The 27,324-nt window shown below is 45.8% G+C and overlaps 1 protein-coding gene across 3 annotated transcripts in view; it reads left to right on the top strand.

Annotated features, from left to right (window-relative positions):
* Nucleotides 1-27,324, top strand: part of creb3l2 (cAMP responsive element binding protein 3-like 2) — a 143,005-nt gene that overhangs the window by 63,204 nt on the left and 52,477 nt on the right. For 2 of the 3 annotated variants that reach the window (XM_086008601.1, XM_086008603.1), the window contains 4 exons: nucleotides 16,689-16,776; nucleotides 21,428-21,612; nucleotides 24,172-24,321; nucleotides 24,820-24,878. In XM_086008601.1, the coding sequence (XP_085864727.1) occupies nucleotides 16,689-16,776; nucleotides 21,428-21,612; nucleotides 24,172-24,321; nucleotides 24,820-24,878 (482 nt within the window). The remainder of the gene's footprint in view (nucleotides 1-16,688; nucleotides 16,777-21,427; nucleotides 21,613-24,171; nucleotides 24,322-24,819; nucleotides 24,879-27,324) is intronic. The other variant, XM_086008602.1, reaches the window with a different exon arrangement.

The following is a 27,324-nucleotide window of genomic DNA, read 5'->3' as shown; positions in this document are numbered from 1 at the left end:
AATAAAAGTCTGCAAATTAGTGCTCAATTTGATTGGTCCGATAATGGTATCGGAATGCATATGCAAGATGGTTTGATTGCTTTCATTGGAAGAGACCATGCCTGATTATTATGAGAAATATTTGAGCAGCTTCTTCAAGCACATTAGCAAAGACTTGTCTGACAAGATCATCTACTTTACAAGACAATGTTACATTCTTCAGCAACGTACAATGGTCTCTACAGATCAGATTTGTGATGATTATTGCTGTACTATCAGATCAAGTACGAAATGTCAGAATTAAAGCAGCCATAGTGATACAGCGTCTCGACATAAGCTAAAAATAGTGTTTACAAATATCTCAAACTAAAATACATTGTGAGGAGCTGCTGGGTTGTGCGGGAGATCTCTCATCAGTTTATTTTCAATAGGATTCCAAAATAGATGCTAGCAATCCCTTGTGAGATTTCTGCTTTTTATAGTGCAAAATAATTTTTCAACAGTATTACTTTATCTATCTTCTATATATATATATAAACGAATCTGTCTGTCTGTCCTTCTGTCTGTCTGTCCTTGGGTGTGCGTCTGTCCGGCTATGCGCTCGAAAGTTATAGAGCGTACCTACGCGCGCGTTACCTCCAAAGAAAGCTTACGCTTCCGGGACGGTCGTAAGCGTATTTACTTTTCGGTCGGACGAAAATTGTTCGCGCCTTATGCAAAAAACCTTCAAAATTAAACTCATTATCTGCTACTTAGCATTGATTGACTGACGTCAAGGTTCGACCAATCCTGTGCCGTCACGATTGACCAATCCTACAGTACAGTCCCCTGATGGTTGGCCAATCGGTGTGTGTGTGGGGGCGGGACTAATTGTTTTCATCTCAGGGATGTGGCAGCCATTGTTTCACTGCTTCCAGCTCAAACTACTCTGTTCATCCAGCTTTGAAAAAGTTAGTATCTCTTTTTAAAAATAACATAAGATTTACCAAAAACGTTTTATAAGTACTTTCACTTTCATCTTTCAAGGTATTAAAAGGTAGAAATGTTGCCCGGCTGCAGATTGAGAGAGGGACACAGACAGGGCCCAAAAGCCTGGGACTCGATTTAAAATGTTGCCCAGCAGCAGATTCACAGAGGGACACAGAGAGGCCCCAAAGCCTGGGACTCCATTTAAACCGCCCGGCCCAAAACAGCCCTGGCAAAGCCGGGCTCCCCCAGCTGGTAATATATAAGCCGACTGTTTTTCTGATAATCAATTGTTGGTTAGCATGACAAATTTAGAGTAGAATTGTTAATCTTTCAGTATGGGTGTCCGCATAACTGCATCAATGGTATTGAATGCTGTATGTGGCCACTGAGCATGACAGATATTAGCAAAAGAATGAATCCAATGCCAAATAAAATGGCCTCTCAAATCATCTGCATGTATTTTACAGCACCAAAATCAAGAGGCTCTGCTCCCGGAGCGGCGTCTTCCTCAATGAGAGCTCTGATTGGAGAATTGAGCGTGGAGGTCATTGTGTCTAATTTGCGGTGCTCCTGATTTTCTAGTCATTCATTTTAGGGGCCAGAAAATCAGGAGCATTGTGAATCTGGTGTGCTGCCATCTGTGCTCATATTCTCTGCCCTGAGAGATATAACGAGTTCATTCCTTGTATTCATTATTCTACACATACCCCACCTGAACCACTTAAATAGTTTGCTGTCTTCTAAGCTACTCAGTTGCCATCTAGATAACTGCCTTGCAAACTAGTCCTAGGTATGTTTTTAAAAAATATATATGTATCTATATATAGCAAGTTATTGACATTGGGGCCCCGATTTTTCTCCCAGCCGTCGGGTGGGTTTTCAGGCGGGCGGGGGCCGAAAATCGCAGAAATAGGGGGTCGCGACCCCCCCCGCCCCGCCCGACTTTCGCCCCCATGTTTCAGCGTGACCCGAATCACTCCCGCCCGCCACAGGTGAGAATGGTCGGCGGGAGCCTAATGATCATTTATTAGCATGTTTAATCCTATTTTCAAGGGCCCTTGCAATTTTCTGCCTTTCCCCACGTAAAACACGCCTGGTGGGAACACCACTGATGAAACCTGGCGTGAACAGAGTTGGCTTGCTTGCTTTCAGCTGCAGGTCAATCGGGACTGAAGAGATTTAAACAGGCAGCATTTGCAGGCTGCAGAACCTTGTTGCTGAAGGCTTGGGGCAACTTGTTGAAGGCTTAGGCACAGCTGTGGAAGCTCCTGGGAAGCCCCTCTCGCCATCCTAACTCAGCGCCTCCTCAACGGAGGCATCTGCCAGAAGCATGGGAGGCCTTTTGTTCCTTCCCTTCCTGGCATTAGAGGATCTCCAACAGCAGAGGAGGCTGGAGCAACTCCAGCAACAGCATCACCAGCAGGAGTGACAGGCTGCGGCTCAGCGACCTGGGGCAGCACAGGCCAGAAGGGGCCAGCGCATGGAAGGCCATCGGCGCAGGAGATACCCCCCAAACAGGGTCTACAGACACCGGGTCAGCTACCTCAACATGACTGAGCAGCAGTGCCAGAGGCGGCTCCGACTTTCGCGAGAGGTTGTGACTGACATCTGCACAATGCTGCAGCAAGACCTGGAGCCCAGAGCACCAGGTCCACACTACTTACCAGTGGCCATCAAAGTCACCACCGCACTCAACTTTTATGCTTCAGGCTCCTTCCAGGGATCAGCAGCAGACATCAGCGGCATCTTCCAGGTGGCCGCACACACTTGCATCATGCAGGTAACCGATGCCCTCTGCCCTCGCGCACAATCACATCCATTTCACCAGGGATCGCGCAAGTGTGACGGCGCGAGCGCTTGGATTAGCTCAGCTGGCAGACTTTCCAAGGATGCAGGGCGTCATTGACTGCACACATGTGGTCCTTAGGGCACCCCACCGCAATCCAGGAGTTTTTGTCAACCGCAAGGGCTTCCACTCCCTTAACGTTCAGCTGGTGTGTGACCACAAGAAGGTGATTTTGCATGTTTGTGCCAGGTACCCTGGCAGCTGCCATGACTCCTTCATACTGCGCCAGTCTACTGTGCCTCCGCTATTCAGTCTGCCAAGCGAACTTCAAGGATGGCTACTTGGAGACAAGGGATATCCCCTGCGCTCTTGGCTAATGACACCATTGAGGAGACCAGCCAGCGAAGCTGAGGAGCGCTACAACTCCAGCCACATTACCACCAGATGCGTTATCGAGCAAACTATCGGATTTCTGAAGATGCGCTTCAGATGCCTCGATAGATCAGGTGGAGCCCTACAGTACTCATCAGCCAGGGTCTCCAAAATCGTCGTGGTATGCTGTGTGCTTCACAACATGGCACAGCGTCGTGGCTTGCCGATTCCGCAGGACCAAGAGGCTCCTCACAGAGCTGCCTCGGATGAGGATGATGCGGAGGAGGAGGACGGAAACGAGCATCCTGCAGAGGCCCGCCAACCAGCGGCACCAGTGCGCGAGAACATTGCTGGGCGGAATGCAAGGAACGCACTCAGCCTGGGCAGATTTGCGTAGCCTGGTACATCAAACACTGCAGCCTCACTGCTTCTTAACTAACCATGGACAGTGGCCCATGCCTACACATTCCTACCTATTTGACCAGTTTGCTGACATCTGCAAGTTATCCTAAGGCCTCTATGTGATATCCCCATTCGCCAAATGACAGACGCCATAACTGCAGCAGCTGCCACCAGATTTCTTATGTACAGGAAAATGATGGCATTAAAACTATTTACAAGACTTTTCACCCAAGTGACTACCCTTGTGATTAGTGGTGCTTTATTTTTCTCTTACGCGTGCTCCTACGTAGTGCTACCCCTGTGGCTTCAGCAGATGTGGAGGCCCCTTGCTCACTTTCCTGCTGCGCCTGTTTCGACACCTTTGGCAGGCGTCCTCTGGGGTGGCGAGCCTGAGAGGGCTCGGCAGCAGTCTGCTGCTCCTGCGGCTGTGCAGGGCTTGAGACTCCTATCTCACTGGGGTGTGGACTCCGGCGGGCCTCTGACCGAGGGCTCTGAAGTGGCATGGAAGTGTGAGCGCGTGGAGAGGAGCCCCCACTTCCTTGAGGTGTGCCAACCACCTCCCTCTCATGGGTCAGCTCCCCCTCAGCGCCTGCAAGTGGCTGGAGAGCACCTTGCTGCACATCAGGGGGGCCCTGGGAACCCGTCTCAGCACTGGAAGTCCTGCTCAGAGGGACTTCCATGAAGGTCTGGTTTCGGTGCTCAATAGATGCCCATCGCTCCTCAAGAAATGCCATTCTATTCAGAGCACTCACCATGTTTTCGACACCCTGCCGACTAAGCTCCTCCATGGCCGCAGCCCTCCTCTCTTCGGCTGCAGCCAGCATTGCCACGGAGGTAGCCATCCTTTCCGTGGTGATGCTTTGATGCGCCAATGACTCCAATAAGGCTCTGCTCATGCTCGCCATGGACTCCTCCATTCGCTCCACACTCGCAGCGACCCTGGAGACAAAACCCCCCCAGAGACTCCTGCATCTGTGCATGGCGATCCATCTCCTCTTCTCTTGCGGATGGACCCAGAGGCATAGGGTCGACATGCAGCTGAGCTGAGCTGGCAGAGCCCTGCGCCCTCCGACGAGGACTCTCCACTGCTGTCCCTGTCTCCACAATCTGCTGATGCTCACTTGTGAGCTGTGATACACCAGGTGACAACTCTACTCTATGTCCCGAAGGTCCCACTGAGGTGTGAGTGTCTGCGCTGGTGCTAGGTGTGCTTACTTCTGCTGACGCTGCGCCCTCAGAGGCTGGAGCTTCCTCTGAGTCTGGCTGCAAAGCCTCTTCCTCCTCGGCAGTGGCGACGGGGGCACCGGATGGTCCTGTGGGGGAGTAAAGGAAAGAGTTAGAGATGTGATGGCAAGGCTACTTGCACATTGGATTTGGCAGATGCTCATAAGTCCAAATGATGTGGCTTCAGAATCATTTCAGCAACTCATGCTGTGTCAATGAAAGAGATGGGAAACTATTCTGTCACCAGCTTGCGGGCTTGCTCCTGTCTCCCCTGCCCCAGCATCCACAGGCACGTCAGCCCCAGCAATCTCGATCGCTGCTTCCTCCCAGGGGCTCAGGTGGGCGACTGAGGGTGGTCCTCCTCCAGTCCTCGCACGCTCTCGTCTATTGTGAGCTCTTTTCCTGCAATGAGAGAGACAAGTGGAGTTTGAGTGAGAGTGCAGGAGTGAGTGTAGAGATTGCATAGCATAGATGCTTCGAAGGAGACAAAGATGTTGTGAGGCTGCAAGACCAAGGGCCCTCCCTGTGTGTTGTCAGTTGTGTTCCAAGCATCAGAGTGAGAGGCAGTGAGGGCTGGATGGTGGAATAGTTATGTGAATGTGAGCATAGAGAGATACGGAATGGGTAAGGGTGCATGGATGTGACTGTGAAGTGGGATGTGGAGGAAGAGATTGCTGAAGCTGAGTGCTGTTGGGGAAAGGCAATGGGGATCAGGTTGAGGGTGATGAAAACTTCGTACTTACTTTCCCTGTGCGGTGAAGGTCATGGAAGCGCTTCCTGCACTGCATCCGTGTGCAACGGGTGACTCCCAGAGAGTTTACCTCTGCTGCCACCTCCATCCAGGCAGCCCTGGACTCTTTGGGAGGCCTCTTCCTCCCTGAGCGAGGGTAGAGGACCTCCCTGTGGGCCCTTACCCCATCCACCAAGGTCTGCAGTGACGTCTCGGTGAATTTGGCGGCAGCTCGGCCTCTGCCGCTGGCAGCAGCTGGTGCAGGCTCCTCTGCCATTGTGCAAGAGCGGTTGAGAAGCCTGCAGAGGTGGAGAAGCTTGCTGGACACTTTAAAAGCACCACGAATGATGACATCATACTGTGGGGCTTTCTGACTGGAAATGGACAATAGCAAGGCTGCCCACACGCTGGAACTTAATTGGCCACTTGAGGGAAAATTGCGTGCAGCTGGCTGACCCACTTTTTTTTGGGTCGGAACCCCACATTCGGGGAACCCGAAAATTTCCTGCACGATCCAGAAAATCGGGCCCTGGGTGTTTAGGGCAGTTTTAAAAAATGCACTCTGGGTAAATGAAAGGAACCATTCCTCAATCTATAATGGAAGTTCATGAATAAACCCCACATTTTGACCTTGTATGCATGCACAACAATAACCTAGGCCTGAGAATGAAAACAAGTACAATGCAGTTTGGATTTAATCCTTCTTAGGTTGTGAAATTCATTTCTATCAGACAGTCTTAATCTAAATGTACACTCTCGGGAGCCGCAAGCCTACATTTCGTTGTACTGCACTTGTGCACTAACAATGACAATAAAGTTGATTATGATTAGTGTTGGTGCTGTACAATGGGCTGACATTTTGTGCAAAGCTTTGCGCTGCAAACATTCTGGCAGATAATTGATAGGAAAACAGATAATGGACATTCCACTGAAATATAAGGGTAAATTTTGAATTGAGGCGCTCCTGGTGCATATTTGGAGTTCAGCATACCTAGTTTGTGATACTGCTGATTCTCTGCACTTAATTCTGCTCCCTTCATATTGAGTGTGGTTCCACTCGATGGGCAATGAGGAAACATCAATGAAAGCAAACCTTACCACCTGCTGACAAAATCTTGTCGTCGCTTCCTTCTTGGTCACACTTTGTGTCAGGTTTCCATTAAATATTCCTGTGTCCATATTTAAAATGGAAAAACCCTACGTAGAAATCTCTACAGTGAATAAATTGAAGCTAACGCAAAGGGTTTGCTACAGGCCACAAGGTCAACACAAGAAGGACAGTTTGCTCTAAGAGATGAAGGTGTATGAGGAAGGGAATGTTAGATTAATGGGAGACTTCAATCAATCCAATATAAATTGGGAAAACCCAAGTGCTTTAGAGCCATAGTTGGTAAATTTAATGCATAGCAACAGCACCTCAGCTAGTCCCACTCCCCCGCCCTGTCCCCGTAGCCCTGCAAATTTTTTCCTTCAGGTACTTGTCCAACTCCCTTTTGAAAGCCATGATTCAGTCTGCCTCCACCACCCTTTCAGGCAGTGCATTCCAGATCCTAACCACTCGCTGTGTAAAATAGTTTTTCTGATGTCGCCTTTGGCTCTTTTGCCAATCACCTTAAATCTGTGGTTCTCGACCCTTCCGATAATGGGAACAGTTTCTCTCAACCTACTCTGTCCAGACCCCTCATGATTTTGAACACCTCTATCAAATTGCCTCTCAATTTTCTCTGCTCCAAGGAGAACAACCCCAGCTTCTCCAGTCTATCCACGTAACCGAAGTCCCTCACCCCTGGAATCATTCTCTCAAATCTTTTCTGCATCCTCTCTAAGGCCTTCACGTCCTTCCTAAAGTGCGGGGCCCAGAATTGGACACAATACTCTAGTTGAGGCCGAACCAGTGTTTTATACAGGTTCTTCATCATTTCCACATTTTTGTACTCTATACCTCTATTCGTGAAGCCCAGGATCCCATAAGCATTTTTAACTGCTTTCTCAACCTGCCCTGTCACCTTCAACGATTTGTGCACATATACCCCCAGGTCTCGCCATTCATACACCCCCTTTAGGATTGTACCCTTCAGTTTATATTTCCCCTCCTCATTCTTTCTACCAATATGTATTTACTACGCACTTTTCTGTGTTAAATTTCATCTGTTATATGTCCGCCCATTCCACCAGCCTGTCTATGCCCTCTTGAACTCGATCACCTATCCTCCTCACTGTTCACTATACTTCACAATAGTAGAATACAAGATGGAAGAAGTTGTGATCAAACTGTACAGTCCTCTGGTCAGACTACACCTGAGTACTGTGTTTAGCTGTGGTCACTGAGAAACAAGGGGACATTGAAGCACGAAAGGCAGTGCAGAGACAAGCCATGAGAACCAATGCCAGGGATCTGAGTTATGAGGAAAAACTGGAGAGAGACTTGGGCTTTTCAGCCTGGACAGATTACATCTGGGAGGTGATCTTGTAGAGAGGTGGAGAGTATGTAAGGTCGTAAATGGTATGAAGCTGGTTACCTCAGAGCATTACTTTAAATTAAATTGTGGGAGCAGGACAAGGAAACACAGGTTCAACTAGTAAAAGATAATTTTAGGACTGAAATGAGGAGCTTCTTCATGCAAAGAATGATCAACACCTGGAATGGACTTCCAGACAAAGTGCTGTGGTAAAATAAACAACTTGATGTAGCAATAAGGAGCTCTTATGTATGGATAAATTATGATGGGCTAAATGGCCTTTCTAATCCATAAGAATCTTGGGAACTGGCTCCTGTTGCCATTCAATTGCAGTTTCTGGCCACCAGGTGGTGATCCATTATATTTTTCCTACAAGTCACTTAAAATGGTTTCTTTAAAAAATTGAATTGTCTTTTTCTTCAGTAACTGAAAATTTCTAACATCTAAAAGGGTTTAAACAAAATATTAAAAATTACAACAAATTGCATATTCCACAATAGTACCTTTAAATTTATCCATTGAATTGTTTTGTGTATTTTAATGCCTTCATTTCTGTTTCTACTTGAAAGTTTCAGTCTCTACCAAAAGCCTGGGCTTGGACGTGATATTTTTGTCCGGGCTGTGACACTGTTGGCTGAAGGCAAGTCCTGCAGTGTGACCATATGCAGTCTGCACGATCTCCCAGGATGCTTCAGTAGCATTTAAGCTAGCTAAATGACATAGTGCTTTCTCAGTCTCTGACAAAATCTGTTTGGTTGTTTTTCAAATTGATTCGAAGAAAAGCGAGATGGCATTTCATAAGCTTTCCAGATGACATTGCATAAGCCTTATTCACGTAACATTTACATTGATAGTTTAATTAAACAGATGCTCTGTGTGTGTGAGAAAGGCAGAGAAAATAATGAGTGTTGATTACATACCTATTGTACCTTTCATTTTAGTGTTCTACAAGCTCCAAAACCTTGAGCTCGAGCACAAGTAGTCAGAGACAAACCCCGCATTTGTGATTAACCTGGATACATGAACCATCCAGGTCCCCCCACATTGCACACGTACTGGACTTCACAGGCTTCCGCTGACCCCTTATACTAAACTAAGCTGTTTTCTCTTAAAAGTGAAATAAAATAAAATACAACAACTCTAGTATAATTTTAGACCTCAAGGCTGAAATGATATTCCCTCAAGTTCAGTGTAACTGGTCACTCCCACGAGCAGACTCTGTGTCCACAATCTAGGTGAGACCACACCTAGAGTACTGTGTACAGTTTTGGTCCCCTTATTTCCTTATTTAAGGAAGGATATACTTGCATTGGAGGCAGTTCAGAGAAGGTTCACTAGGTTGATTCCTGGGATGGAAGGGTTGTCTTATGAGGAAAGGTTGAGCAGGTTGGGCCTATACTCATTGGAGTTTAGAAATTAGAATGAGAGGTGATCTTATTGAAACATATAGGGGGAAAACTGCAGTTGGTTGCGCCTCCCGTTAGTGCCTTAAGAGGGCGCTAATGGGACGCAAAGCAACCAATGCCCGGGCGCGGCACTGCCCACGCCTCCCGCAAAATTCAGCGGGAGGTTAGTGGCGGCACTAACCGGTAGCGCTCTGTGGCGCTGCGCTGCTGGCGATGACGTCATTGGCGTGTGCAGCGCCCCACTCACGCCCCGGCCACGATCTTCGGGAGCGCCCCCTGACTTACCGCTGGATGCTATGTCCGACGGGGTCAGGGGGGCCTACCTGCGGCCGGGGAGGCGCAATTTAAAGGCGAGGTGCGGGGCGGACATTTTTGTTGCTGGCCACCTGCCTCCGCTCCCATCCCAGACCTCCTGAAACGCCCCCCCCCCCCCCGCGGAATGCTGGCTGCGCTCCAAGAGCCCGGCACTTCTCTTGAGTGCCGGGCTCTTTTGCCTGCACTCCCGATCCCCGGGGGCCCAGCTGGGCCCCAGGTTGCGCTGCACAAGGCCCCTCCCCTTTAAGAAGGGGAGGAAGGCCTGCAATACCGCGGCGCGACGTGCCGCAGCGTGTGGCACTGCGGCACATAACGCCACAATATTGACTCACAGCGCCCCAAGAGGGATGCGGGGCGCTTCCAGTACCGCCCGCTTCCCTCTTGGGGCGCAACCACTCAATTTCCGGTGCGGGGACGCTAATTTTTCCGGGGCGCTACTCAATTTTTAGCCCATAAGATTCTGAGGGGTCTTGACAGGGTAGATGCTGAGAGGATATTTCCCCTCGTGGGGGAATCTAGAACGAGGGGGCATAGTCTCAGAATAAGGGGCCGCCCATTTAAGACGGAGATGAGGAGGAATTTCTTCTCTGAGGGTCGTAAATCTTTGGAATTCTTTACCCCAGAGAGCTGTGGAAACTGAGTCATTGAATATATTCAAGGCGGAGATAGACAGATTTATGAGCAACAGGGGAGTCGAGGGTTATGGGGAGTGGGCAGGAAAGTGGGGCTGAGGCCAAAATCGGATCAGCCATGATCTCATTAAATCGCGGGGCAGGCTCGAGGGGCCGAATGGCCTGCTCCTGCTCCTGTTTCTTATGTAATCTGGAGAGCACTTTACTACCCAATATCTAGTTCAATTATAATGTGATACAAGGATCATTACAATAGATCTCTTATATTGAATATATTGGATACTGTGATATTGTACGTGCCTCCAAATACGTTCTCCAATGTTTTCAGAAGGTGGACTGAAACTCACTCAAGTGATAGGAGTCGGCTTATTTTACATGAATTTATATGAATGAACAGAATACAGTTTTCACAATGAGATTCAATCAATTTCCTATTGTTCCTCATATCACAAACAATAAAAGACGTGAACCTGTCACGGTATGGACTCACAAATGAGCAGAACTAACTAGCAATACCATTAGTTTTATAGGCCATATATGTGCTCATGTCTCAGCCTGCAGTCTCTCATTCTCTCTCTGTTTGTTTAATTCGGAAGCAAGGCCTCTCTAACTGTTCCAGGATCAAACTGCTTTCGACTGAGGAAGACGGAAAGAGAAAGCATAACCTCTGACCACTTTCTCAGCTCTTTGTCGAGGATTGGCCTGTCAAGTTGCCAATCAGAGTTACCATTATGAATGATGAACCTGTTGTGCCCTGCTTTGGTATGGGAGCTCACAGCAACTGCATTGTCTGTTTAGCTAAGGGTGCAAACTGTTGGGGGAGTTGCTGAACAACTCCTTCTTGTCTGAAAACTAATATGCAAGACTACACAATGTTCATAGCTTGTATTCTGCCTAGTTGTCCTCGTCAGCATTGGCTTTGTGTATCTCTGGGAGTTAACCCTTTATAAACTGAACCTAACCTTGCATGAAGGTTTACAGCACAGAAGGATGGCAATTGACCCATCATTTTTTTACTGGCTCTTTGCCAGAACATTTCAAAACTAATTCCACTGCCCCGCTCTCTCCCCATAACCGTTTAAACCAAGTTGTTGCAAAACTAAATGAAATGCAGAAATCTCCCTCTTTTGTCATAACTAACTAACTTAGCAGCTTGACACATTGCGTAAGGAAGAAACCATGCACTACTTCTAGAAACATTTATTCCTCGTCAGCTTTCCTCTGCTATTTTATCAGACAAAAATCGAGCAGTTGAAATCCCCATGATTAATGCAAGGTCTTTTTGCATGCCTCTCTAGTCTGTAAAAATATCTTTCTATCCTCTCCACCTGTCTAGTAAATCTATTACAAGCAATAATAATCTTTCCTTTAACTATCCTTGACCTCATGTTACTGTGTCTGTGCTGTAAAGCACTTACATTAATTATTTCTATTGCTGTAACGCCCTCTCTTACTCACATTGCCATTCCAACTGCTTTGCTGTGTTTGTTCCTTCAGTAAGTTTTAAATCCTGATGGTTTACTCTCAGTCAATGTCCTGGATTAACCAGGTCTCTTCTATTCTTATTGCATCACATTTATCCTTCAGAACAGTGTTTCCAATTCTGCAAACTTATTTTGTACATTACTACAAATTTGTGTTTCCCTCTCTGTCTTATTATTTTTGTATTGTGTTTTTTGGCCTTTTGTTATTAACCCCCCCCCCCCCCAACAGCATTAGGCACTTTATGCTTGTGCAGGCGTCTTCCTTAGTATCCCCTCTATACATGCTATATAATATTTTTTTATGTTGATGGCTTATCTACCTGCTCCAGCCTGGTTGGGATGCAGCCCTTCAGTCTTATACCGTCCTGATTACTCCATTAATAGCCCCAGTTATCCATCAACTCAACACCCCTGAAAGGTACCAACTGGCCAACTACTCATTCACCCAAAACATTCTCCTCAGAAATTCATTACCTTTACCAAAGAATGTTAACAGCTTCCTCATTAAAAATGGCGAGGGGGGAAACCAGGGAATTATAGACCAGTTAGCCTAACATCTGTTGTCGGGAAATTGCTAAAGTCTATAATTAAGGAAAGGGTGACTGAACACCTCCAAATTTTCAGTTGATCAGAGAGCCAACATGGATTTGTGAAAGGTAGGTCATGCCTGACAAACCTGATTGAATTTTTTGAGGAGGTGACTATAGTGAACAAGGGAATGTCTATGGATGTTATTTATATGGACTTCCAGAAGGCATTTGATAAAGTCCCACATAAGAGACTGTTATCTAAAGTAGAAGCCCACGGAATTGAGGGCAAATTATTGACCTGGTTAGGAAATTGTTTGAACGACAGAAGACAGACAGTAGGGATAATAGGTAGGTGCTCAAATTGGCAGGATGTAACTAGTGGGGGGTGATTTTCTGACGTCAGAGGAGGCGGGTTTGGAGGTGGGAAAGGCGAGAAAATCAGATTCAAAGAGGTCGGGTTCGGAACCCGCCTCCGTGGGATTTTGCCGGTGCCGGTTTTGGAGGCTGGGAAATGCTCCCGCCTCCAGCTGGCAATTGCACTATTTAACCTCCTTTAAATGCTCGTGAAGGGCCTCTCTAAGCCTATTTTGAGAGGCCTTCATAATTTTTCCAGCTTTTCAGTGTGATCCACGCACCTCCTAAACCTCGCCAGGTAAACCTGGCGGGTTGACTCGTGGGTGGCCTCCTTACTGCTGCAGGTCTAACAAGACATCATTTATTGCAGCAAGGATTACTTGCAGGTGCCAGACCCTGGCTTTAAAAGGTCTCTGAGCACTTTTAAAAGGCTTTCCGAAGTCGGAGGTGCTGCAGCTTGACTCCATCAACTGTGGGACCTCCTTGGAAGACCCTCTCCCCGCTTGCAATGAGCGCTTCCCCAAAAGAGGCATCTGCAAGCAGCATGGGAACCATTCGTTTTCTTTCTGCATGGACCTCAGATGAGGAGGAGGATCTGGAGGAGGAGGAGGAGGATGTCAGAGCCCGGGATGCAAGGGATGAACTTATGGCCAGATTTGCATAGGTTGCCCAAGTTGGCACATGTCCTTTGCTCCATCCTAGGACATCAGTGACAATGGACATGACTCTCTGGCCTCCTTTCATTCAGGCCACCAACCTGACAACGCAAGTGTGGCAGAGCCCACAATGTGAAGCTGCCTAAGGTGAAAGAACAGATGGCATAACGCCAACATTTTGACTTCAAATCATTTTAATGCTTTCCAACAGAGATGGCATTTCATCAATACACAGAAACAGTCTCCCAATCTGCACACAGATCTGGAGGTTATATCCCTTGCCAGCTGTACCCACACAGCCTTGGTTTCTTTGGCAGGCCTCTTCTTCCGAGATGAGTGGAAGAGCACCTCCATGCTAGCTGTCACCCCCTCCAACAACATTTGCGGCGCCTCATCGAGAGCCTTGGGTAGGCCCTTGCCTTGGAATAGGACATAGTGGTTTCTCAAAAGATGTTGGAGGTGTTGCAGGAGACGCAGAAATGCTGTGGAATGAGCCAAGGGAGCAAGAAGCCATAAAATCAGACTGGAAAAGTGCTGTCAGCAGAGGCGAGTTTCAGTCCCAGAACACTAATTGAGCAAGGGCATCCCACACCTCTAAAATCAAGTGGCCAATCATAGGTTTCAAAAATTTGCGATTTTTCCCATCAGTGGAGGCGAGTTTCAATCCCACCCAAACTGAAACCTGCCTCCATCTCGCCTCCAGTGGGAAAATCGCACCCGTGGTGTCCCACAGAGATCTGTGTTGGGGCTTCAACTATTCACAGTATTTATTAATGACTTAGATGGTGGCATAGAAAATCATATATCTAGATTTGCCGATGACACAAAGCTAGGCAGCAGTGTAAGCAGTGTAGATAGAAGCCTAAAATTACAGAGGGATATCGACAGATTAAGTGAATGGGCAAAACTGTGGCAAATGGATTTCAATGTAGGCAAATGTGAGGTCATCCACTTTGGACCTAAACGGGATAGAGCAGGGTACTTTCTAAATGGTGAAAGGCTAAAAACAGTGGAGGTCCAAAGAGACTTGGGGGTCCGGGTACATAGGTCATTAAAATGTCATGAACAGGTACAGGAAATAATCAAAAAGGCAAACTGAATGCTGGCCTTTATATCTAGAGGACTAGAATACAAGGGGGTGGAGGTTATGCTGCAGATGTACAAAACCCCGGTTAGACCACACCTGGAGCACTGGGAGCAGTTCTGGGCACCACACCTTAGGAAGGATATATTGGCCTTGGAGGAAGTGCAGCGTAGGTTTACCAGAACGATACCCGGACTTCAAGGGTTAAGTTACAAGGAGAGATTACACAAAGTAGGGTTGTATTCCCTAGAATTTAGACGGTTAAGGGGTGATCTGATCGAAGTTTTCAAGATATTAAGGGGAACAGATAGGGTAGATAGAGAGAAACGATTTCCGCTGGTTGGGGATCCTAGGACTAGGAGGCATAGTCTAAAAATTCGAGCCAGACCTTTCAGGAGTGAAATTAGGAAACACTTCTACACACAAAGGGTGGTAGAAGTTTGGAACTCTCTTCCGCAAACGGCAAATGATGCTAGATCAATTAATTTTAAATCGGAGATTGATAGCTTTCTATTAACCAAAGGTATTAAGGGATATGGGCCAAAGGCGGGTATATGGAGTTAGATCGCAGACCAGCCATGATCTCATTGAATGGCGGAGCAGGTTCGAGTGGCTGAATGGCCTCCTCCTGTTTCCTCAATATCCCAATCTTTCTCGCAGTAGACAGATCACCACTCTCTCTTAGCCTTGTCCTCGTGTCAGAAAGAAACAATGAATCTCTCACTATCATCGTTTCCCTTATTTCTTGTAGACTGCACTACTTCCTCATTCATTTTGCCTTTTCCCTCCCCAGCTACACCTTTAGTGTTATCCGGTTCTTGGCTAACACCACCATTCCCTGCATTACCCCGATATTCTTCCGCCTGCTCTTGCTGCTTCTCGTCAATGCTCCTCTGCCTATGTCTTCCTTTACTAGCACTTGCTTCCCTCACAGGTACTTCTTGCTGGTCAGGCCCTTTATCTGTCTCAAATGCTGAGTCGAACACCAGCAATGTATCACCAACAAACTGTAGTCGCTGATCTTCCTGCACACATCAGCCCTGCTCTCCAAAAATGCTACTGTTCCTTCAAAATTTTAAACAATCATAATCAAGTTACATTTCCAAAGTTAGTAAGGCTCTAAGTTTAAAAAGTAGTTGCAATTTCAATGAGAACTAGTTTTTACAGGTTTTTTATTGGTGGTTGAAGGGAGTGTGTAGGTAAAACCATTTAGATTGATTTCAGCAAAACTCTGCAATTCCACAGGAATGATGCAAAGGATTGCTTGGTGGAAAAAAAACAGCAGAATATCCACTCCTTAAGGCTGACCAAGTACTTTATTTATTCATGGACTCTTACAGCACAAAAGTAAGCCATTCGGCCCATTGTGCCTGTGCCGGCTTAGTCCCACTCCCCTGGTCTTTCCCCATAGCCCTGCCAATTTTTTCTTTTTAAGTGGGATACCCAGTTCTCTTTCAAAAATTACTGTTGAATCTGCTTCTTCAGGTATTGCATTTCAGATCATAATCACTCGCTGCATAACAAAGAAATTCTCCTCATCTCCCCCCTGGCTTTTTTGCTAATTACCTTAAATCTGTATCCTCTGGTTACCAACCCTCCTGCCAGTGGAAACAGTTTCACGCTATCTACTCTATCAAAACCCCTCATCATTTTGAACACCTCTATTAAATCTCCCCTTAACCTTCTCTGCTCTAAGGAGAACAATCCCAGCTTCTCTAGTCTCTCCAGGTAACTGAAACCCCTCATCCCTGGTACCATTGTAGTAAATTTCTTCTGCACCCTCTCCAAGGTACAGGAAACTTTCTGGCATCCGGCACGGACGGGGCCGACGTGTTGCCGGTTCATCAACAATTCCGGATAACCGAACGCTATAGTAAAAGATACGGTCCATATAAAGCAACAAACCCTTAGCAACAGCTTCAAAACAATCGGCACAAGTTGCAAGCGTCTCTGTAGCTTAGCAACAGCTTCAGCTACACACTTGCACAGCAACAAATGGAGTAATAAAAGTTATCTGAACCAACTCCTGAATTTTGCCGGTGGATAGAGCGTTCCGGTTATTTAGGGGCCGGTTAATCGAAAGTTTCCTGTATATGATTATGAAGTGCTGGAAAGTTTTTAAATTCTAACTGTTTGGCTTCCAGGTTTCTCAACCAAGGCCACCTCTGCGTGCTATTAGATCATTTTATACATGTTCTGGGGTAGGTTGAATGATGTCTGAATTTCCCTCCACTCAGATGGACGGCTTCTCTTATTCTCTGCCTTTGTGATCAATATTTCACACCACCCATGTTGTGTTCTTTCAGACTAAAATGTGCACACAGAAGGTTCTTCCAAAGATTAAGCTGGAACCACATGAGGTGGATCAGTTCCTCAATCTGTCTCCAAAGGAAGGTGAGATGTATAACTGATAAACTGTGAGGTATTGTTCCACACTTTGTAATTGTAGCATCTACTCAAGTTGTGCTAAATGGCTAGTTAGTTAGTTAATTCTTCATAGACAGGAAATCATTTAGAAGGTGGAATTTAAAAGTAAAGTTGATTAAACAAAATCAGAAAAACTGCACATGAACTGAAGACCAATATTATGCAAAAATATATTAATTACTATACATTAGAGATGTCTAGTGACTGTGCAAATTTCATATGGTAGGGACATAAAGCAATGATAGTGTACAGATTCTATCAATTTGGGACACAGAACAGTAACACTATGCAGATTCTGGCAATAGGGATATTGCCTAATGATGCTGCGCAGATTCCATCTAGTGGGGCCTGGAACAATGGCACCATGGATTTGTAAAAATGGGTTAAAGTATAGAATGAGAAAATGCAAGCCAATCAATTGAGTTTATTCCCTTCGCAGAATGTGTACAGTGTGCCTTGGTCTCTGCACATCTCACTTGTTCTCCTGAGGAAGTCAATACAGGTAGACTACCCTTTATCCGGACTTCCGAAAACCGAAACCCTCTAAAAACCGAAGGTTTTTTCGTTCAGCGTAAGTCGTGCGTACGAACGAAAAAACCTTCGGTTTTTAGAGGGTTCCAGTTTTGGAAGTTCGGATAAAGGGTAAGTCGTGCGCACGACCCCCCGCCGACCCCGCCAGCCCCGACAACCACCGACCCCCCCGCGGGCCCCGACCCCCCCCGCGGACCCCGCCGGCCCCGACAACCGCCGACCCCCCCGGCCCCGACAACCGCCGACCGCCGGCCCCGACAACCGCCGACCGCCCCCACCCCCCCCCCCCCCCGCGTACCCCGCCGGCCCCGACCCCCGCCGACCCCGACTGACTTACGCTGAGCGTAAGTCGTGCGCACGGCCCCCCGCCGACCCCCCCGCGGACCCCCGCCGACCCACCTTCCGAAATCCGAAATTCTCCTTTATCCGAAACTCGGCTGGTCCCGAGGTTTTCGGATAAAGGATAGTCTACCTGTACAACTATAGGCAAACATCCAAGAGGAATAAAATTTGTGAAATTACTCCCTGACAATCCAGGTGAATCCCAGAATCTGAATATAAATTTACAATTGGACTTTTCAAACTTAGACCCATTACATTGTGAGCCTTAATCTGCTCTCTGTGGCTATCAGGTGATGACAAGTCCAGGCTTGTCTGTGATGTTTAAGCAGCTTGGCAATGTTCACTGGTAAGGCTCACAAACGCATAATGACCAGTCAGGCAAGGTGCAGGAGAGTGGATGCCCATTGAACTAGATTGTAATAATCTAGTTCAATGGGCATCCACTCTCCTGCACCTTGCCTGACTGGTCATTACAAGGTGCTGGTGAGACCGCATCTGGAGTATTGTGTACAGTTTTGGTCGCCCCATCTGCGGAAGGATGTTCTTGCCATGGAAAGAGTGCAACGGCGATTCACCAGGCTGATACCTGGAATGGCGGGAATGACCTACGAAGAGAGATTAAATAGTTTGGGCTTGTACTCACTGGAGTTTAGAAGATTGAGAGGGGATCTCATTGAAACATATAAAATTATGGCAGGCCTGGACAGGCTGAATTCAGAGAGAATGTTTCCAATGGCCGGGGAGCACAGAACCAGGGGCCACAGTCTAAAAATAGCGGGCAAATCATTTAAAACAGAGATGAGGAAGAATTTCTTCACTCAAAGAGTGGTGAGCCTGTGGAATTCCCTGCCACAGAGGGCTGTGAAGGCTAATTCAATAAATATTTTCAAGAGAGAATTGGATATATTTCTGAAGGCTAAGGGGATTAAGGGTTACGGAGAAAAGGCGGGGACGGGGTACTGAACTGGTAAGATCAGCTATGATCTCAGACGAAGATCAGCCATGATCTCATTGAATGGCGGAGCAGGCTCGAAGGGCCGAATGGCCTACTCCTGTTCCTATCTCTATGTAATCTATCTATGTAATAAGGAGCTGATGCCTTCAGGAAAGGAAGGGAAGGGATTAAATTGATGAGGAAAAAAAATCAGGAAAACCAAATAAACAACCTGTAGAAGTCTAAGTTTCCATTTATCATCAGTTTCTGTTGAAGCCAGTTTCAGTCCAGCACCTTACTGCTATAATCTTTCCTTGTGGAGCTTTATCAAACAACTGCTGAAAATCCAGTATTCACTTATCTTAGAACCATAGCAGTTTACAGCACAGAAGTTCATTCGGCCCATTGCATCTATGCTCTTTGCCAGAGCGATCCAAAACTAACCCCGTTGCCCTGTTTCCTCCCCTTAGCCCTTTATCTTACTCTGTGCCAAATATTTATCCACTTTTCCCTTAAAAGATGCAATGGTCTCTGCCTCAACTATTCAAAGAATGCTAGTTGACTGGTGAGGTATGATCTGTTACTTTTATATTCATGCTGCCTGCTACTTGTAGCTTTTGTGTTTGGTGGAAGGCTGGAAAATATTTTTATGCATTTTGAATGGCAGGTTAGCTGACTGATGTTCCTGGTTTATACCTCCCTCTTTTAATATTGGGGCAGTATTTTTTATTATTCACGCAACCTGTATTTATAGAGCTCCTAAAATATTAACTGCAAATTCACTAGCAGTTGAATTATAACATTTTGATGATCTCCATGCCTTTGGTGGCAATGAAAATCTTGTTTCTTTCAAGTCTTCAAAAACATTGTTTCCTATTTTAAAAGACAATCAACAGCTATCAATCACCCATTATCTATGGTGGCTCTGCTCTCAGCCCTCCTTCACCTATTGACATTCTTCACTCCATTATAACCCCTGTTCTGCAGCAGAACTTCCACATCTCCTCAATTGCTAAAGCTGTACCCAAGAATCCTGATTTCCTCCTTCACGCCAAGCACCCCTTTTTCCCCTCTAAAACAATTAACTCTGTAAGCACAAGTATGTCTAAGACTTGAATATTGCTCCCCTCGTGGTTCACCTCTCTTGTACTTCTGAACAGGATGCAAGAGAAAGTTTGATAGGCTTTTAAAATCTTTGTTGATGTCACAGGAGGTATGATTAAGAAGTTTGCAGATGATACTAAAATCGGCTGTGTGGTTGATACTGAAGAAGGAAGCTGTAGACTGCAGGAAGATATCAATAAATTGGTCAGGTGGGCAGAACAGTGGCAAATGGAATTCAATCCAAAGAAGTGTGAGGTAATGCATTTGGGGAGGGCTAACAAGGAAAGGGAATACACATTAAATGGTAGGACACCGAGTAGCGTAGAGGAACAAAGGGACCTTGGAGTGCATGTCCACAGATCCCTGGATGTAGCAGGCCAGGTAGATAAGGTGGTTAAGAAGGCATACGGAATGCTTGCCTTTATTAGCCTTGGCATAGAATGCAAGAGCAGGGGGGTTAGGCTTCAACTGTATAAAACACTAGTTAGGCCTCAGCTAGAGTACTGCGCGCAGTTCTGGTCACCACATTACAGGAAAGATGTGATTGCAGGAAAGATGTGATTGCACTAGAGAGAATACAGAGGAGATTTACAAGGATGTTGCCGGGAGTAGAGAATCTTAGCTATGAGGAAAGACTGGATAGGCTGGGTCTGTTTTCCTTGGAACAGAAGAGGCTGAGGGAAGACCATACTGAGGTGTATAAAATTATGAGGGGCCTAGATAAAGTGGATAGAAAGGACCTATTTCCCTTAGCAGAGGGGTCAAAAACCAGGGGGCACAGATTTAAAGTAATTGGGGGATGGTTTAGAGGGGATTTGAGGGGAAATTTCTTCACCCAGAGGGTTGTGGAGGTCTGGAACTCACTGCCTGAAAGGGTGGTAGAGGCAGGAACCCTAACCACATTTAAAAAGTACTTGGATGTGCACTTGGGATGCTCTAACCTGTAGGGCTACGGACCAAGAGCTGGGAAGTGGGAATAGGCTGGATGGCTCTTTGTTGGACGGCGCGGACACGATGGGCCGAAATGGCCTCCTTCCGTGCTGTAACTTTCTATGATTCTGTGACCACTATTTCTTGATTCCAGCCTTCCCTGCATCTGCTATCTCAACTACGGTAGTGCCTTGCACTATGGGTCTTGGCTTTTCACTAAAGTTTCTTAAAAAAATGAGAGAGGGCTATCACTCTAGAGCATTTTTTGCAGCTCCTTACAGAGCTGAGTTGAAAGATTCTTGCTTGCTCTCTCTCAAAAGTACTTCATTGACTATAAAGTGCTTTGGGATGTCCTGAGGTCGTGAAAGACTCCATATAAATGCAAGTCTTTTTTTTCTTGGTCAGGTAACCATGTGAAATGCAAAAAGCATAATGAAGAAAGGAAAATCTTTTATAAAAAAAAAAAAAAAAAATTGGGCCACTGAAAATTATTTTCATAAAATAATTGTGAATTGCATATGTTGTGTGTGTATATATGTCACCCGCCCCTTCAGTCACCTGCGAGCTCATTTTTAATGTGGAAGCAAGTCATCCTCGGTTCCAAGGGACTGCCTAAGAAGAAGAGAGGAGATATGTCAATGTTGAAATAATGTAAATAGTTTTAATCTCACACATATCTGTACAACTGGTTCATTCTGTCCTGAAGGCAGTTTACCCGAGACACAGGCTGAACGCTAGTGTTTAAATGGTGACTCTGTATTTTTCTTTTCTTTGCAGCAGGAGCAGATATTGTGCAACTGCCACCAACCCCACCAAGCAGTCATGGCAGCGACTGTGAGGGCGGACAAAGCCCAGCGCGTTCTGTTCAATCACCAGACCCAACCCAGCCACAGCCCACAGGAAAAGCCATAACCCGTACACCGTCTGCTTTGTCCAGCTCCCCTCTTCTCACTGCACCACATGTAAGCTACATATTTATTAGTAACACTTGATCCTGCGTCCCTACCTTTTGCCATATCTTCCAGGAAGTTACGACCAGTCATTAACAACCTGGCATGAGTAAATTTCTGGGAACAGGGCACTACCTACATTCTTGGTTATGGATAATGATGGGAAGCATTTGGATATGGAGTTCAAAACTGAAACATGGGTAATTTTAACCTAACCTGCCCAGTGAGAAACTGACTCGATCGGATCGGCTGCCCAGTTTACATTCGCCCAATTTTACTTTCCATTAAAGTCAAGAAACAGTGGGACTAATTTTAACTTGCCAAAATTGACATCATCGGGGTGAGGGCCTCAAAATGGGGTTGGTAGACTTACTGCTACATTAATGCTGAAGCCATTTTGAAAGGAGCCTACCCTTGGGCAGCTGCAGAGTCCACCTGAAATAGAGGGTAGGTCTCCTACCCATGTAAAGTGGGGTCCTAACAATGTAAATTTTAAAGGACACATTGCAATTTTAAAGGAGACTTACGCATGGAGGCAGAGGGCATGGCTGAGGTACTAAATTGAGTACTTTGCATCTGTCTTCACCAAGGAAGACGATGCTGCCAAAGTCATAGTGAAAGAGGAGGTAGTGGAGATACTGGATGGGATAAAAATTAATAAAGAGAAGGTACTAGAAAGGCTGGCTGTACTTAAAGTAGATAAGTCACCAGGATCAGATGGGATGCATCCTAGGATGCTGAGGGAAGTTAAGGTGAAAATCGCAGAGGTATTGGCCATAATCTTCCAATCCTCCTTAGATACAGGGGTGGTGCCAGAGTACTGGAGAATTGCAAATGTTACACCCTTGTTCAAAAAAAGGGTGCAAGAATAAACCCAGCAACTGCAGGCGAGTCAGTTTAACCTCGGTAGTGGGTAAGCTTTTAGAAACAATAATCAGGGACAAAATTAACAGTCACTTGGACAAGTGTGGATTAATGAAGGAAAGCCAGCATGGATTTGTTAAAGGTAAATCGTGTTTAACTAACATGATCGTGTTTTTTGATGATTTAACAGAGAGGATTGATGAGAGCAATGCGGTTGACATGGTGTATATGGACTTCCAAAAGGCGTTTGATAAAGTGTCATATAATAGGCTTGCCAGCAAAGTTGAAGCCCATGGAATAAAAGGGACCAGTGGCAGCATGGATATGAAATTGGCTAAGTGACAAGGAGCAGTGGTGAACGGTTGTTTTTCGGACTGTAGGCAGGTATACAGTGGTGTTCCCCAGGGGTCGGTACTAGGACCACTGCTTTTCTTGATATATGTTAATGACTTGGACGTGGGTATACAGGGCACAATTTCAAAATTTACAGATGACGCAAAACTTGGAAGTATAGTGAACAGTGTTAGACTTCAAGGAGACATAGACAGGCTGGTGAAATGGGCGGACACGTGGCAGATGAAATTTAACGCAGAAAAGTGCGAAGTGATACATTTTGGTAGGAAGAACGAGAAGAGGCAATATAAACTAAAGGGTACAATTCTAAAGTGGGTGCATGAACCGAGAGGCCTCTGGGTATATGTGCACAAATCATTGAAGGTGGCAGGCCAGGTTGAGAAAGCAGTTAAAAAAGCTTTATAAATATAGGCATAGAGTACAGAAGCATGGAAGTTATGATGAACCTTTTATAAAACACTGGTTTGGCCTCAACTGGAGTATTGTGTCCAATTCTGGGCACCGCACTTTAGGAAGGATGTGAAGGCCTTAGAGAGGGTGCAGAAAAAATTTACGACTGGTTCCAGGGATGAGGGACTTCAGTTACGTGGATAGACTAGAGAAACTCGGGTTGTTCTCCTTGGAACAGAAAAGGTTGAGAGGAGGTGTTCAAAATCATGATGGGTCTAGACAGAGTAGATAGAGAGACTCTGTTCCCGTTGGTGGAAGGGTCGAGAACCCGAGGACACAGATTTAAGGTGATTGGCAGAAGAACCAAAGGCGACATGAGGAAAAACTTTTTTATGCAGCGAGTGGTTAGGATCTGGAATGCACGGCCTGAGAGGGTGGTGGAGGCAGATTCAGTCGTGGCTTTCAAAAGGGAATTGGATAAGTACCTGAAGAAAAAAATATACAGGGCTCCGGGGAAAGGGCGGGGGAGTAGGTCTGGCTGAAGTGCTCTTGCAAAGAACTGGCACGGGCTCGACAGGCCTCCTGTGCTGTAACCATTCTATGATTCTACATGGGCTGAGCATGTGCCATCATGCGTACTGCCATTGAGCGGCCTAAACAATGGTCCTTAAAGAGAAATGGGCACAAAATATTTAACATTTGTATTTTTATGGAGCCGGAAGGAGTAGGAATGCTTTATCTGGCTTCTCAAAATTACTGCGGTCCGCTGCAGCCCGGGCTCGCACCTCTCGGCCTCGTCTCCCCACCCCAGGACCTTATATTTTTATATGTGGATGTGAATCACAGTCAAAGAATGAAGTAAACCATAGCTATGATTGGTAATCGTTAATATTCCACAAGAATAAGTTGGAATTGAGTGAAAACACTTGAAGGGAAGTGTAACTGAATTCTTCTTCACCCCAGAAGCTGCAAGGCTCTTCAGGACCTTTGATTCTGACAGAGGAAGAGAAACGCACTCTGATTGCTGAAGGATACCCAGTTCCTGTCAAACTACCACTCACAAAAGCAGAAGAGAAGGCCCTCAAGAAAATACGCAGAAAAATTAAGAATAAGGTAAGGAAGACAAACATCTTGAAGCGCTGCTTTACTTAGCAAAATTGTGGCTTCATGTAGTATCTTACTGGAAATGCAGCAACATTTGGTTTTGCGATCGGAAAATGGCTAAGCTCCAATTATCTCTCTAAATTATTAAGTACCACGTAGAAATGTGTTGAACATGGAGCAACACTAAAATGTTGGTGAAATCCATGTGTACTAATCATGCTGGATCAATTATTGCAATAGATGTGAAAGTCTTAAGGCGAAATGAAAGCTAATACAACCCATGGAAGCTAACTTAAAGACGAGTTTTGACCAGGACTAGATAGCTGCTGATTTCTAGACATGAAAACTCACTCCTCTTATTTTCTATGAAAGTTTAGTGTGTACTATCTTAATAAGTGAAATTTAACTGCATACTAATGATTATAAATCATGAAAGTCTATCATCAGTTCTCAAAACTAGATTCTCCCAGATAGCAAACAAGCTGCAATAATGTTTGTTTTTGGCAGATCTCTGCCCAAGAGAGCAGAAGGAAGAAGAAAGAATACATGGATACACTAGAGAAAAAGTAAGTCTGTAATTATTTAAAGTCACAGCAGTCCTGATAATTTTGTAGCTAATGCCCTTTTTTAATATAGCTTTGCTCACGTGGTAACACTCTCCCCTCTTGAGTTAGAAAGTTGTGGGTTCCAGCCCGACTTCAGTGCAGTACTGAGGGAGTGCTACATTGTCAGAGATGCCGGTTTTTGGATGAGACATTAACCATTGTATGCCTGCTCAGATGGATGTAAAAGATCTCATGACACTATTTGAAGAACAGGGTCCTAACCGATATTTATCCTTTAGTCATTACCGCTTAAAAATAATTACCAGCTCATTTGTTTATTTGTTGTTATGTAGAAACGTGTCAGCCAATTTGCACACTGCAAGGTAACACAACCTTGCCGCGTGCAAATTGGCTAACAGATTTTCTACATAACAGCAGTAACTGCACTTCAAAAGTAATTAATTGGCCGTAAAGTGCTTTGGCTGTCACGATGATATAAAAGAGCCTATATAAATACAAGTTCTCACCTTGTGACTTATGTCCTTAGCATTCTTCTCCAATTTTTCATTAAAAAATCTGCTTATTGATGGCTTATCTCTAAGGGTCCCCTTAAATAGATTGTTACATCTTTTGGTCAGATAGGATAGAGTGCTCCTTCTGTCTGGCAGAGCAGAATAGTTAAAATGGTGCATCTTGTCTTTCTTAAGACAGGTAAGAATTGTGGCTTGTCTCTGTGATAAATGAGGATAGATAACATGGGGAGGGGGAATTGTCCTCCATGATCCTGCCTGAAAAATCACAGCGAGGGATGTTGGAAAATTCAGATGGTGAGACCGACTGCCACCTCACCGCTCCAACCGGGATTTCTCGCCCCAGCCAGAACCACCACTAACCACTCCTTCCCCACGCACTTGGTAGCGGTGACAGGGGCACATGACCTGGGTCCCTGGCCCATTTTCCTTCTTGCATAGAAAGATAGGAGCAGGAGTAGGCCATTCGGCCCCTCGAGCCTGCTCCGCCATTCAATGAGATCATGGCTGATCATCCAAATTCAGTACCCTGTCCCTGCCTTTTCCCCATATCCCTTGATCCCTTTAGCCTTAAGAAATATATCCAACTCTTTCTTGAATATATTTAATGAACTGGCCTCCACCGCCCTCTGTGGCAGAGAATTCCACAGATTCACCACTCTCTGGGTGAAGAAATTCCTCCTCATTTCAGTCCTAAATGGCTTACCCCTTATCCTTAGACTATGACCCCTGGTTCTGGACTCCCCAGCCATCAGAAACATCCTTCCTGCTTCTAGTCTGTCCAGGCCTGACAGAATTTCATAGGTTTCGATGAGATCCCCTCTCAATCTTCTAAACTCCAGTGAGTATAAGCCCAATCGACACAATCTGTCCTCATACGTCATTCTTGCCATCCCAGGTATCAGCCTGGTGAATCTTCGCTGCACTCCTTCCATGGCAAGAGCGTCCTTCCTCAGGTAAGATGACCAAAACTGCACACAATACTCAAGGTGTGGTCTCACCAAGGCCCTGTACAACTGTAGCAAGACATCCTTGTTCCTGTACTCAAATCCTCTTGCTACGAAGGCCAACATACCATTTGCCTTCTTAACCGCCTGCTGCACCTGCATGCTTACCTTCAGCGACTGGTGCACAAGGACAGCCAGGTCTCGTTGCACTTCCCCTTTTCCCAATCTATTGCCATTCAGATAATAATCTGTCTTCCTGTTTTTGCCACCGAAGTGGATAACCTCGCATTTATCCACAATATACTGCATTTGCCGTGCACCTGCCCAATCACCCAACCTGTCCAAATCATACTGGAGTTTCTCTGCATCCTCCTCACAGCACACACGTCCACCCAGCTTTGTGTCGTCTGCAAACTTGGAGATATTACATCTAGTTCCCTCGTCTAGATCGTTTATTATATATATATTGTGAATAACTGGGGTCCTAGCACCGATCCCTGCGGTACCCCACTAGTCACTGCCTGCCACTCAGAAAAAGACCCATTTATTCCAACTCTTTGCTTCCTGTCTGCCAACCAGTTCTCTATCCAAGACAGTACCTTACCCCCAATCCCATGTGCTTTAACTTTGCGCGCTAATCTCTTATGTGAGACCTTATCGAAAGCCTTCTGAAAGTCCAAATACACCACATCCACTGGTTCTCCCTTATTTATCTATTCTACCAGTTACATCCTCAAAAAATTCCAGTAGATTAGTCAAGCATGATTTACCTTTTGTAAATCCATGTTGACTTTGTCCGATCCTGTCGCTGTTTTCCAAGTGCTCTCTTATTACATCTTTTATAATGGACTCTAGCATTTTCCCCACTACCGATGTCAGGCTTACCGGTCTATAATTCCCCGTTTTCTCTCTACCACCTTTTTAAAATAGTGGTGTAACATTAGCTACCCTCCAACCCATGGGAACTGTTCCAGAGTCTATAGAATTTTG

Source organism: Somniosus microcephalus, chromosome 16, assembly GCF_052327205.1.
Source record: "Somniosus microcephalus isolate GS21.2 chromosome 16, FLI_Smic_1.0, whole genome shotgun sequence".
Taxonomy (NCBI): Eukaryota; Metazoa; Chordata; class Chondrichthyes; order Squaliformes; family Somniosidae; genus Somniosus; species Somniosus microcephalus.
The sequence above is the reverse complement of the archived record's forward strand: the minus strand, read 5'-3'. Positions and strand labels throughout refer to the sequence as shown.